At 63.3% G+C, this 11320-nt stretch overlaps 1 protein-coding gene and 1 long non-coding RNA gene across 2 annotated transcripts in view; both read right to left on the bottom strand.

Annotated features, from left to right (window-relative positions):
* Positions 1–4644, bottom strand: part of LOC124086624 (uncharacterized) — a 5479-nt gene extending 835 nt beyond the window's left edge. The window contains exons 1-3 of the long non-coding RNA XR_006849849.2: positions 1815–4644; positions 716–820; positions 475–585 (exon numbers count right to left, since the gene is read on the bottom strand). This is a non-coding gene — a long non-coding RNA (uncharacterized LOC124086624). The remainder of the gene's footprint in view (positions 1–474; positions 586–715; positions 821–1814) is intronic.
* A 2596-nt stretch (positions 4645–7240) lies between these two features.
* LOC124086653 (uncharacterized) lies at positions 7241–10661 on the bottom strand. Its single transcript, XM_058575915.1, has 5 exons — positions 10655–10661; positions 10564–10613; positions 10214–10456; positions 8946–9576; positions 7241–8779 (listed from the first exon to the last, which is right to left on the bottom strand). The coding sequence occupies exons 1-5, from the start codon at positions 10659–10661 to the stop codon at positions 8775–8777; spliced, it is 936 nt and encodes a 311-aa protein (XP_058431898.1). The 3' UTR covers positions 7241–8774.
* Positions 10662–11320: the final 659 nt, after the last annotated feature.

Raw genomic sequence — 11320 nt, 5'->3', positions numbered from 1 at the left:
GGGGCTGTTAAAGAGGTGGCTCAAAGGCCACATTCCCGGGTCCACTGTTGCAGTGTGATTCCCGTGTTAATGTGGGGGACAGTCTCTCTGAGATCTTCTGGTGCCAAACCCAAATTCTGGATCATTGGGGTCCTGTGGGTGTGTGCTCAGGGACAGAGCTCTGCCGACGGGGGGAAGAAAGGCGACCTGTTTCCCTGAGACTAGGGAGGAGCAGGGGGAGAGGAAGAGGTGAAACGCGTCCATTTTAAAACTCAGGTGCCGTGGCCGAGCAGCCTGGGCTACACCCAAAGCACAGAGTGGACACTGTGGCCCTCCCCGCTGTGACTGACAGGGGAAGGCTCACCCCACCCACCTGTGCACCTGCTCCACTGCCGGGTCTTCCCTTAGGAGCCCTCCTGCCACCCCAGGCTGCCCCTCACAGTCCTGAGAGCCCGAGTGGACGGTGCACGGCAATCGCTAGGGTTTTCATGGTACCTTCTCTCTTAATCCTCGATTTAGGCCAGAATGTTGCTGCGTCCACCCCGTAGAAGAGGAGAGGGCGGGCCTTTTGTGTCACTGTCGCCTGGGCTCCCCACTTGGGGCTTGCTGGTGGGGAGAGTGCATAAATGAGGCCAGCAAAGGAGAAAGAGGCCAAGAGAATCACCCGTTTCCACAGCAACAGGAAGGATGCAGTCCTACGGGGCGGGGGGGAGGAAGGGACCCTAAATGTCCCTACCTTAGATGTCCAACCAGGGCAGGCCTTCCCAGGGGACACTTGGTAATGACGGCTGCTACTTTGGGTTGTCATTTTGGTTGCGGGGAGTGGACGTGCTTTCAGAACCTAGCGGTCAAGACCAGGAACACTGCAAAACGTCCCACAGAGCCCAGGACAGCCCCAGGGTTACAGCCCAGACGTCAAGGCGCCACATTGAGAGACCTGATGTCACTCAGGCCCTGCTCTGACTTTGACCCCTTTCTGTAACGCCTTCCTGTCCCCACTGTCTCAGTCTTTGCTTGGCCACTTCCAGTGACAGGGAGCTGGCCACCTCTGGGAGCAGCTGGCCCAAGGTGCTGAGCTTGGCCCTGGGACAGAGCCCGCGGTGACTCCCCAGCCAGAGGCGCAGGCAGGCTCCCTGGAGGGCTCTGACAGGAGAGGACCTGGAGACCCCAGCTCCACTCTGTCCCCGACCCTCCTCCACAGAGGGGCCTTCAGCATCCAGGCGGGGGAAGAGGACAGCCTTGCCGTTGTTGGCCTGGGAGCCCGCCCGCAGCCTGGAGCTGCAGGTGGGAGTGGGCAGAGGCCAGGAGCAGGACTGGGTCATCTTTGTTTCCAGAAGTAAACTCGTGCTTTCTGAACTATTGAGATCTCGTTGTGAATGATATGCATGCTGAACTATTTAAGGGGATTGTCATGGTTTGGAAAAACATGAGACATAAGATGGGTGGGTGGATGTATGAATGGGTGGATGCATGGAGGGACGGATGGGTGGGATGGAGGGAGAGATGGTGGGTGGTGGATGATGGAGGGACGGAGGGCTGGGTGGGAGGATGGTGGGTCGGTGGACAGGTAGGTGGTAGAGGACGGATGGGTGGGCGGATGATGGATGGGTGGGTGGGTGGCTCACAGATCTGTGGCCAAGCAAGCTCTGTGGTTACATCTGTCTACAGTTAGGTAGGCAAGGGCCAGAGGGGTTGGGGAACCACTTGGGGTCATCCTGTTAGAATATCACGGGGCCAGGATTTGAGCCCAGACTTGGTCACACTGCAAACCACCCCTCTAGGGCCATGGCTGCTCCAGGATTTAAATGAGAGAGGTGACCGGGCAGCAACCTCACCAGAAGTGGGGCCTGGGGGCTTGTCTTGAGGCGGCGTTGGCAGGACACTCAATCCAACAACCTTGACGGTGCTGACCAAGGCAGTGGGGTGGGGCCAGTTGTGAGAACGCGTTTCCTGGGCCCCGTCCGGGAGTCAGGTTCTGCCCGGCAGAGCTCACTTGGGTGCCGTGCAGCCTGGGTATCCGAGGGAGCTGGGGCAGCCTCTGGTCTGCTCACCACGGCTGCTGTTTTCTGGCGCCCTGTGAAGCAGGGCCCCAGCCTTTCTGTGCCAGGCCCCTTGGCATTCTGGTGAAGCGCATCCTTTCTCAGAACAATGTTTTCGGTGCACAGACAAAATGTGAGTAGGGCCGCTGCCTAAGGGGGAGCAGTCTGCACCAAGACCGAGTGACCCGACGTCTGCATCAGCAAGCCGCGGCACCTCGAGCAGCCAAGGACGCCTCTGCAAAGCAGGGTGCCAGCACCTGCCTGGCGGGATGGGGTCGGATGGTTCTAGGGAGCTCCCTGCCCGACTGGCCAACACAGCCCCATCTCGGTCTGTGAGCCGCAGCGCCACAGCCTGGCCAGTCCCTGAGACCTGCGCCTCCTCACCCTAACGGCAGCCCCAGGGTTGGTGAAGACGGGGTGGAGTTCTGCTGTGTCTGAGGTCGCCGCCTGTGACCCCACGCCTGGCCAGGCAGGAGGCGCTGGCAGGGACTCTTCAGGCCACACGGCTTCCAGAATGTCCCGCCTGTGGGAGGCCATGGCTCTGCCCGACCCCCGGGCCAGTGGGCTGGGGCTCTGCTTTCTGCCCCCTCTGGAAGGGAAGCAGGCCAGAGCTGAGCTGGGAGGGGTCTGCAGGGTCACTGAGGCCGTGGCCCACAGCTGGGCTGTCCTGAAGCTGGAGAGCAGCTGGGCTTCCTCTGAGCCTGCAGAGCCCAGGGTCCAGCTGGCCAGGACGGCCATGCAGGGCAGGGCCCGGGAATCACCAGCCGTCCAGCTGTTTTCCTGAAAGTCCTGGCAGGATGGGGGAATGCTGGCCATCAGCTGTGGATAATCACAGCTGTGGCCAGAGACCTAGGGCTGGGCAGTCTGCACGGGGAGGACCTCTGCCCATGGCCTCCCTGCCCTGCCATACCCACCTCCTGGACAGGCAGCGAGGGTGCTCTGGCAAGGAGCAGCCAGGGAAAAGGCCTGGGGGGGCCTCTGACCAGGTCTGCCGTGCGCTGGACAGCAGGGTCTGGCTTCGTCCTCACAGATGCCCTGGGAGCCAGGTGGGTCTCCCCAGCCCCGAGCACAGAGCAGGAAACCGGGGCCCAGAGGTGAAGTCAGCTGAGCACTTGTGAGGGGCCACGATGGGATTCCAGCACTGGCCACTGCTTCAACGCCAGTCTCACCTGGAGCACCACGCAGGCGCATCACAGAGCCCTCGTGGCCAGGCCAGGAGGACAGGCGCGCTGCGTGCACCAAGCGCCCACGCGGAGGTCTGCAGGTAGCACCTGTTCCCCAGCCCAGAGGCGCCCACCTGGCCCAGGCCAACACACCTCCCCGGCTGGGCCTCAGAGGAGATGGGAGCCGGGGAGCCGGCCCTCAGTTCCTGGCTGTGACAAGGGACCAGAGCTGGGAGGCTTCAGAGCCGGAGATGGGTGTTTACCGTGTGGAGACGAGTCCAGGGTCAAGGTGCCATGGCGCCCTGCTCCCGCCCAGGTTCTGGGCTCCCTTCCTGCCTCCCCCAGCTCCTGGGGCTCTGCGTGTCCCTCGGATTGTGGTCACTTCACTCTAACCCTTGGTCTCTCTTCAGGTGGCCTTCTGTGTCTCCATGTCTCACTCCTCTTGTAAGGACACCGGCGGTGGGGTCAGGGCAGAGCCACCCTGCTGCAGTGTGACCCCCTCGCCACTGGCCCTTCTGCAGGGACCCTACTCCCTAATAAGGTCACGTGGGTTCTGGGGTTTGCCCTGAACATATTTTGGGGGAATGCAACTTAAACACTGTCACCCTCAAAAAAGAAAAAGAAAACCAGGGATAGACCCATCGAGGCCCTGAGTGAGGGGACCCAGGACCCCTGTAGAGAGTCTGGACACCTACGTTCTGCTGAACTGTGACAATCAGGAGAAGAGGCCCTCGCCCAGGGCCACACGGCTGCAGCAGGGTGGAGCTGTGGACGGGCTGTGCAGACCCCACGCCCCACACTCTGTCCACGCAGAAGGACCTTGCCCACTCAGCTGGAAGAGGCTGGACTCTCAAGAGGGTTGTGGTATGGGAGGATCAAGAGGCACATGGAGGTAAGGGCGCAGCCTCAGGGGACACAGGTGGCCAAGCAAGGGTCCTACGGCAGACTGTGTGGGGTGTGGGGTGAGCAGCAGTGTTTCAGGGTCAGGTGATCCCTGTGGAGCGTGTTCCTCTTCCCTCGAGATGAACGAGCTTCGGAGAGTCCATCAGGTTGGCTCACTTGGTTCCCAGCCCCCAGCACAGAGCAAGGGCCCCCAGACATGGGACCTGGAATGAATTCCCCTGTGTGCAAGGGGAAGGGGAACCAGCCTCAGTTTCCTCACCTGCACCAAGGTGGGTCCGCCAGACCTCCTGCCGCAACCTGCCCAGGCCACGCCATCTGCTGGACATCCACAGTAGTGCACCAGGTGGACTCCCTTGGGCAAGGGTGCCGCAGCGCAGGGTGCCCACATTGCCTGCACCCTGAATGTGTCCTTCCCTCGGGGTCAGTGAGCTCAGGCAAAAGAGGCTGGGACCCCACTGCCCCTGCCCACCCAGGCCTGGGTCCCGTGGCAGAGCTTTCTGATGCTGTGACAGGGAGGAGCCCCGGGGGGAGCCACCTGGCAGTGGCCTGCATGTGGGGACCCTGAGTACCGTGCTCACACACAGGCACTCACCTTCACTGTCACCAAACACCCCTGCACACCCACAGCCGCACACCACAGCCCCACACCCCCCGCATGCTCACACACGCGTGCACGCCTGTCCCCCCCTCCTAAGGACCCCCTGGTATGCCGGGTCCCCCCCCGCTCTCCCATCCAGCACCGCATTCTGGCTCCTCACCAGGGGGCCCCAGCCCCTCTGCACACCGGGACCCCCAGGTGGCCCCACGTCCTTGGACCTACTCCATAAGCAGCGCTGCCCGCCCCCATGGTCCCTCAGCCCAGCGGTGGCGGCAGCCCTGTGGCACCCTCCTCGGGCCCCCGCCCGCCCACGCCTGGGGTTGTGCCACAGGGAGCTGCGTGGGCCACCTTTCTCCGGCAAGCCCCGTCCCTGTGAGTGGAGTGGCGATGTCCCAGGAGAAGCCTGACAAAGCATCGTAGCACATGTCCTAGCAGGTGCTGGGGACACTTCCAGTAGTGACAGCTGTGTCCTGTGGTTGGACCGTTGTCCTCAAAATAGGGTGTCATCAAGATTCACAAGCGTGTCCGCAGCTGGGGCCAACCTGGGAAGTCACCCTGCCCCACCCTCGGCTCCACACGGCTCTGATGGAAGCAGCAGGGGGCATGGCCAGGGCAGGGTCCAGGGCCCCCGCCAAAGTCCTGCAGCTCTCCACCCGGTCAGAGGAGGCCACCTCCTTGTGCTGCCCCAAAGTCAAACTCCAGGAGAGCCGGGCAGTGCCAGTGAGAGAAGGCCCAGCGCAGGGACGGGTGTGGCCTGAGTCACGTGGAAGGGTCTGACCCTCAGTCCCCAGGTGCCCTCGTCCATAAAGTGAGGACAGTGCCTTCCAGATGGTGCGTGTGCTACAGTGGACAGGTGCAAGCTCTCAGCCAGGGTCAGCTCTTACAGCTACAGCTGGGCAAGTTCCCATGATCCCAAGAACCAGGGCTGAGCGTGTCCTTTGAACCCAGGGAAACAGCTCCATGCAGAAGCTAAGGAGCCATGGCAATCTCCACTGCTCTGCTGCACAGAGAAGGTGGGGGGCTTGCCCAGGGTCACACAGCAGGAGCAGAAACAGATGTGGCCACAGGCATCTGAGTCTTGTCACACATGGGGTGTGGCATGCATCCCTGGGCTGGGCCTGAGGTGAACCTCTGGCCAAAAGAAACAGCACCCATGACCATCTCGCCATGTAAGACTCCGACTCAGTGGCCGGGGCCCGAGGGGCCCTTCTGCTGGCCTTAATGTAGACAGTGGCACTGCGGCTGCCTGGAGGGGCCACGCAGCAGGGGCCTGAGGGTGGCCTCCAGTTGACAGTCAGTAATAAAACCAGGCCCTCCGCCCCGTGTCTGCAGGAAGTGGGTTCCACCAGCAACCCCAGTGGACCTGGAGGCAGACTCTTCCTGTTGTCCTGCAGCCCGCCAGCCTCTGAGGCCCCAGCAGGAGGCCCCCCAAGGCGACATCCACTTCCCTGCCCCACAGACTCGGTCACCAACCTCCACTCACCACCACCCTCCACTAACCACCTCCCTCCACTCTCCACCGCCCCACACCCGGGCTGCCTGGGTGGGCACCAGCCAGCAAGGTTTTCCCTTGGCCGTCCTGAAAGGGCTTCTACGCGGCAGTGCCCACCACGAAAGGACGGGGTGTCCTGACCTAGCGGGCCCCGTGGGCGTGGCAGAAAGTGCCTGGGGAGCACCGGGAGGCCCCAGGTCAGGAGCTACGCCAGCACTGGGACTCCCTTGTCTGAAGGCCTGAGCTCTGCAGCATGGACGCTGGGAATTGGCTGCCCAGTTATTGCCCAACACACGCTTTATGCTGGACTCACACACACGGGGGTTAAGCTCATGGGCAGCTGGAGCTGTGTGCACCCCTGCAGACGACCCGCCAGGCGCACACCAGGCTGGGGGGGATGGGTCCTGTCTGTGGGTGACAGGGGACGCAGGCCGGCACCACCTGGGTCTGGTGCAGCGTGGTCCCCCCCGCGGTGCGTGCCTCTGCGGGAAGGGGCTGCACGCTGCACTTCAGGACCCCAGACGGCCGGGCCCAGAGCATGGGGGCGTTTGGTGAATAGATGACAATCTACAGATGCACCGTCCCTCAAATCCCCAGCTAGGGAGCTGCTCTCCCCGTGAGCCAATTGGAGCAGAATCGATTTGAACCGCGCGGCTGATGCTGCCTGGCTCCTCCCAGGCTCCTGGATCCCTTTCCCCATTTCTCTGTCCCAAGGCTCTGGTGTGTCTGCACTAGCGGCCTGCCCTGGCTCTTGGCCACCCTCACGAGTGGAGACATGTGGGGGCCTTAGCCCAAAGCCAAGGGCCGTGGGGGCAGGGAAGCCCAGCTGTGACCTCCGGCTGGGACACCCTGGGCGTGACGCACCCGGCAGTTCCCTGCGGTCAGGCACACCTCACACCCCAGGCTCCCACAGGCAGCACCAGCCTGTCATCCCCATGCCTCTGACGGCCAGAGTGACCCAGGGCTCCTGCTGGGAGCTGCCCCTCACGGCCTCCTCTGGCCCCGGAAAGCTGGGAGCCCGCTGCCTACCCCGTTGCCACAGCAACAGCACAGAGTCTCGGTGCAGTTCAGGTCTATAAATAATTTTTAGATCAGTCAAACCATGTGAGTGGGGTGGGCTCGGCAGGGCGGTTCGCGGTCGGTCGCCATGGCCAGGCTCGGAAGTGACAGCGGGCTCAGGCCCCAGCTCCCGAGTCTGGCTGGGCTCTGGCCCGGCCGACTGGGCACAGTGGCCTTGCCTGGGAGGCAGGTTCTGCTCTGGACGAAGTACCTGTGACGTCCCATCTCGTCTGTGAATCTCAGCGACAATGATGGGAGCTGGCTTCCTGGCTGGGTGGGAGAGTGGAGGGGACACAACCCCTCCTGGTGACCTGGGGACTGAGCAGGCCAGGGCTCATGCCAACCGCTGCTGCTTCTGGTCTTGCCAGGGAGGCACCACTCGGCGCTCGGGGGCTCTGGCAGAGGGTCGGGTCGGAGGAGCGGGCTCCTGGTCTCGGGCTCCCTCTGCCCTCCCTGCCGTGTTTGAAGGGTCGTCTGTTTTTCTTTCTTTTTCTAATAGTGTCTCTAGCGAAGGGCTCAAGTCCCAGGGCCAGGGGCTGAGAAAGCCGGATTCTGAAGCCAACTGGGAGCCAAGTGGACTCAACGTCTCCCCAGGGGAATGAGCGCTGGGGGCCCCCAGCAGGCACTGTCCCCTGGCGGCAGTCAGATGACACCTCTGGCCTGGGAGCAGCTGTCCTCCCTCTGGGGATCATGCAGGCCCAGGGCACTGACAAGCTGGGCAAAGGCACACAGCGTGTCCACCCGTGTGCACTGGAGGCCGAGAGCCGACGGCTCTGGTCAAGAGGAGGGGGCAGTGCAGCTCTAGGCTCAGGCAAAGCGGCAGCGCTCTTGGGAGGAGCGCACAGTCTCCAAAGGCTGTCGGGGGAGGGGCGAGGGCAGGCCAGGGCCTGGCCGCTGCCTGGGGTCTAGGAGGAGCTGGTCAGAAGAGACCAGGGTCTTGCACGCACTCCAGGACCCGGCTCGCTCCCGGCACGGCTGGCTTCGCCTCTGGAAAGGAGGGCCCGGTCCCTGCAGCGAGAGAGGCCGGCCTGGGCAGCTGTCTGCACTGTCCTCTGCCTTCGCTCCCCATCTGCAGGTTTTGAATTTCAAATATGAATTCGTGAATGGAAGACGGGAGCCAGGATGGAGAGGGAGGCGACGGGCAGCGGGAGTGAGCCGGGCACCCAGGAGCGCGGGCAGCAGGCCCTGGCCAAACCCAATCTGCGGCTCCCTGATGCGCAGGTCACTGGACCTCCCCAGATGCCACCTCCTGCCCGCCGAGGGGCTCAGGAACAAGTGTCCTAAGTGGGGAACCCTTGGCAGCCCACTCTGCTCCCCACAAACGCCCCTGGCTCAGGCTCGCGGCTTGAGCCACGCGGCAGCCCAGATCCTGGTCTTCAGTTATTTGAGTCCTGAAGTTGCTGGATCTGGCTCTCGGGGCGCCCGGCCGGCAGATCAGAGCACTGCCCGGCCCTGGGGCTGCGTCCAAGCACCCGCGAAGGCCAACGCGGTGCAGCCAGATGTCCCTGGCCTCCTGGGAGCCTCTGGTTCCGGATCAGTGCTCAGGCTGTTGGGAAATGGTTCTTGGGCAAAGGGCGGCAGGGGACCCTGTGCTCCCTGAGGAGGGGAGGCGCCCGGTGCTGAGAGAGCACTGGAGGCGGGAGCCCGCCTGCTGGCCAAGGGGGAGGGACAGAGAAATGGCTCCAGGGAGGTGAGACCCGCCTGTGCCTCACCGTGGAGCATGTCAAGTGTCATCAGATGCAACAGAGAGGCAGCAGAGGTGGCCTGGGCGACCCTCATCTCACACGCTTGACGTTTCTGCATCTCCGGCAGAGAGGACGGCGTCCAGTCTGAGGAGGTGCTCGCCAGCCCCTGGGGACGACCTGGCCAGGGTCTGTGGTTAGCTTGACCCTGAGCTGATGAGAAGTTTCCCAGATTCCAGGGACATTTCCGCGAGCACTCCAGGCTCCCCACCGCGAGGCTGCCCCGGCAGGCCTGGGCGGGCGCAGGGACAGGCCCAGCCAAGGCAGGAGGACGCCCAGGCAGGCAGCAGGGCTCATGGGCCCCAGGGCAACAGGACGGTATGTGGAAAGACCAAGAGCGGAAGACACTCACCCGGCCTCCCGTTGTGCTTGGAGTCCTCTGCCACCTCCGGGTGTCGTGAGCCTCCGCAGAGGGCGCACACCGCGTCTGCCGCTGCTGGTGGTGGCCACACTCACACTGCGTGTCCGTCTCTGTTCCCAGCTTTCCTCGGCTACCCACCACTGACCCCTGCCACCGCGGGCTGCGCCGTGGGCCCCCCAGGTGACTCACCTGGAAACACCCTCGTTTTGATTGAATTTTGAGTTGGCCCTGTGACAGTCCCTATAAGAGGAAGCACCTCAGCTCTCGCTGTCCCGTCTCCCTCTCCCCCTTCCTCTCGGCCAGGAGAGAACCTGTTGGTCACTTTTCGTTGCTGTGACCGACACCTCCATAAACGACTTGGGGGGTCGGGTTAACTCTGCTCATGGCTCCAGAGGTCCAGTCCTGGTCCTCGCCCTACCCCCCACCGGAGGCCTGGCACAGCAGCTCCAGGGACATCGCAGACCCACACCTGACAGGTCCCCCCTGTGATCTCACAACGGGTCTCACCTCTCCTCCCCTCCATCATGGGGTCTTGTTTCCTTCCCTTGAATCTGGGAGCGTTGTGACGGTGGCCAACGTGACCCCGTGAGAGCTGGACACAGCAGCCACAACTCTAGTCCCAGAAACAGGGGAGGCTGAGGCAGGAGGGCGGCAGCCTCACGGCCAGCCTGGGCAACTTAGAGAGACCCTGTCCCACAGTGAGAAATAAACAGGGCTGGGGACGTGGCTTGGTGGCCCTGGGCTCATCCTCCTGCACCAAAACCAGCAAGCAGACTACCCGGAGCCAGCGCCAGGCGGACGTTGAAAGGGGCATCTCAGCCAACGGCCGCAGCCGAGGTGTCCCCAGACCTGGGAGGGAGAGGACCCTCAGGCCCACCTGGCTCCCAGCCGCCGACTCATCTTGACCCAAGTTGCAAGACAGAGCCGAGCCGTCCCCGCAAGCCCTGCTGAGTTTCCCACTTCTGTTTGTGCGTTTGTTGATGCCCACGGGCTCAGGGGCTGCAGGCAGCTGGCATATCTGGAAGGAGAGGGGCTGGCTGTAGGTGCTGAGGGGGGAGCCACCTCCAGAAGCTTCCTCCTGGGGGGCGAGACTGAGGAGCAGCCACGTTGCACGGAAACGCTAACCTGCTGCCACCGGGGCCAGGCGGGCGGCCCTAGTGTCCAGCCGATCGGTTGCACACTAGGTTGCTTAGAAGGGACTCAGGAGAGGCACCGGGGGAGGCCCGCCAGGAGCGTGAAGACGAGGATTGCAGGGGACACCAGGCAGAGGTGGCTCCCTGCCAGGTGGGACCTCTGCACCACGATGAGGCTCAGATGCCCCACATTCTTGAGCCAACGCTGGCCTTGGGCACAGCTGTGCTGCGGCCACTCTGAGGTGGCTTTGCTCTGGTCTAAGTCGAACAGTTCCGTCCCCTGGCTCTTAGGGACAAGACCCTGTGAGATACTTTAATGTTTTTTTTCTGAAGATTCAAGGCTTCAGGGTGGACGGCTTCTCTGGGAAAGATGCTGTTTCTCCAGCCCCGAGGCCTCTGCAGGAAGCTCTCTGGGCAGTGTTGGGCCAGACGGTCACTCTCCTTCGTTTCTGCTTGCAGAGAGGCTGCAGGCTAAGGAGGCTCTCAGGGCTGGGGTGCCTTATGCCCTGAGGAGGCCTGATTTTGTTCCTACCTCGCCAGGCTCTTCTCTAGGAGAAAGGGGGTCCCAGCCACTTCTCTCTGCTCCGCAAGGACGGCCCCCGTGGGCACCAGGCCCTCCTCCTTCACAGCTGCTAATGCCCTGAGCAGCAGGACCGTCCCTGAGGTCAGATGGCCCTTGCCTTCCTGGGTCAGGAGCAGCCGTGTGTCACTGGAGGCTCTGCGCCTGGCCTGGAGGGCGCTCTGGCCTGGCTCCGTCGGGTTTGGACCTCAGGGGCCCCTGGCCTCGTGGAACGAGGTGGGGATGCCCCCGCTCGCCCCGTCCGTCGTGCTGTGGGCTCTGCGAGGCCCGC

This window comes from Marmota monax, unplaced genomic scaffold, assembly GCF_021218885.2.
Source record: "Marmota monax isolate L192 unplaced genomic scaffold, Marmota_monax_Labrador192_F-V1.1 WCK01_AAM20220418_F8-fsc00024, whole genome shotgun sequence".
NCBI classification, from domain to species: Eukaryota; Metazoa; Chordata; class Mammalia; order Rodentia; family Sciuridae; genus Marmota; species Marmota monax.
This window is presented reverse-complemented; position numbering and strand designations above follow the sequence as displayed.

Bases quoted from the DNA above. Each gene is read 5' to 3' on its own strand.
- LOC124086653 (XM_058575915.1), bottom strand. The intron at 10,457-10,563 runs GCGGGCCTCCCC...GCAGCAGGTTAG, and splicing joins TCCTCGTCTTCACGCTCCTG to CGTTTCCGTGCAACGTGGCT. The intron at 9,577-10,213 runs GTGGGCCTGAGG...TTCCTCTTATAG, and splicing joins AGTCGGCGGCTGGGAGCCAG to GGACTGTCACAGGGCCAACT.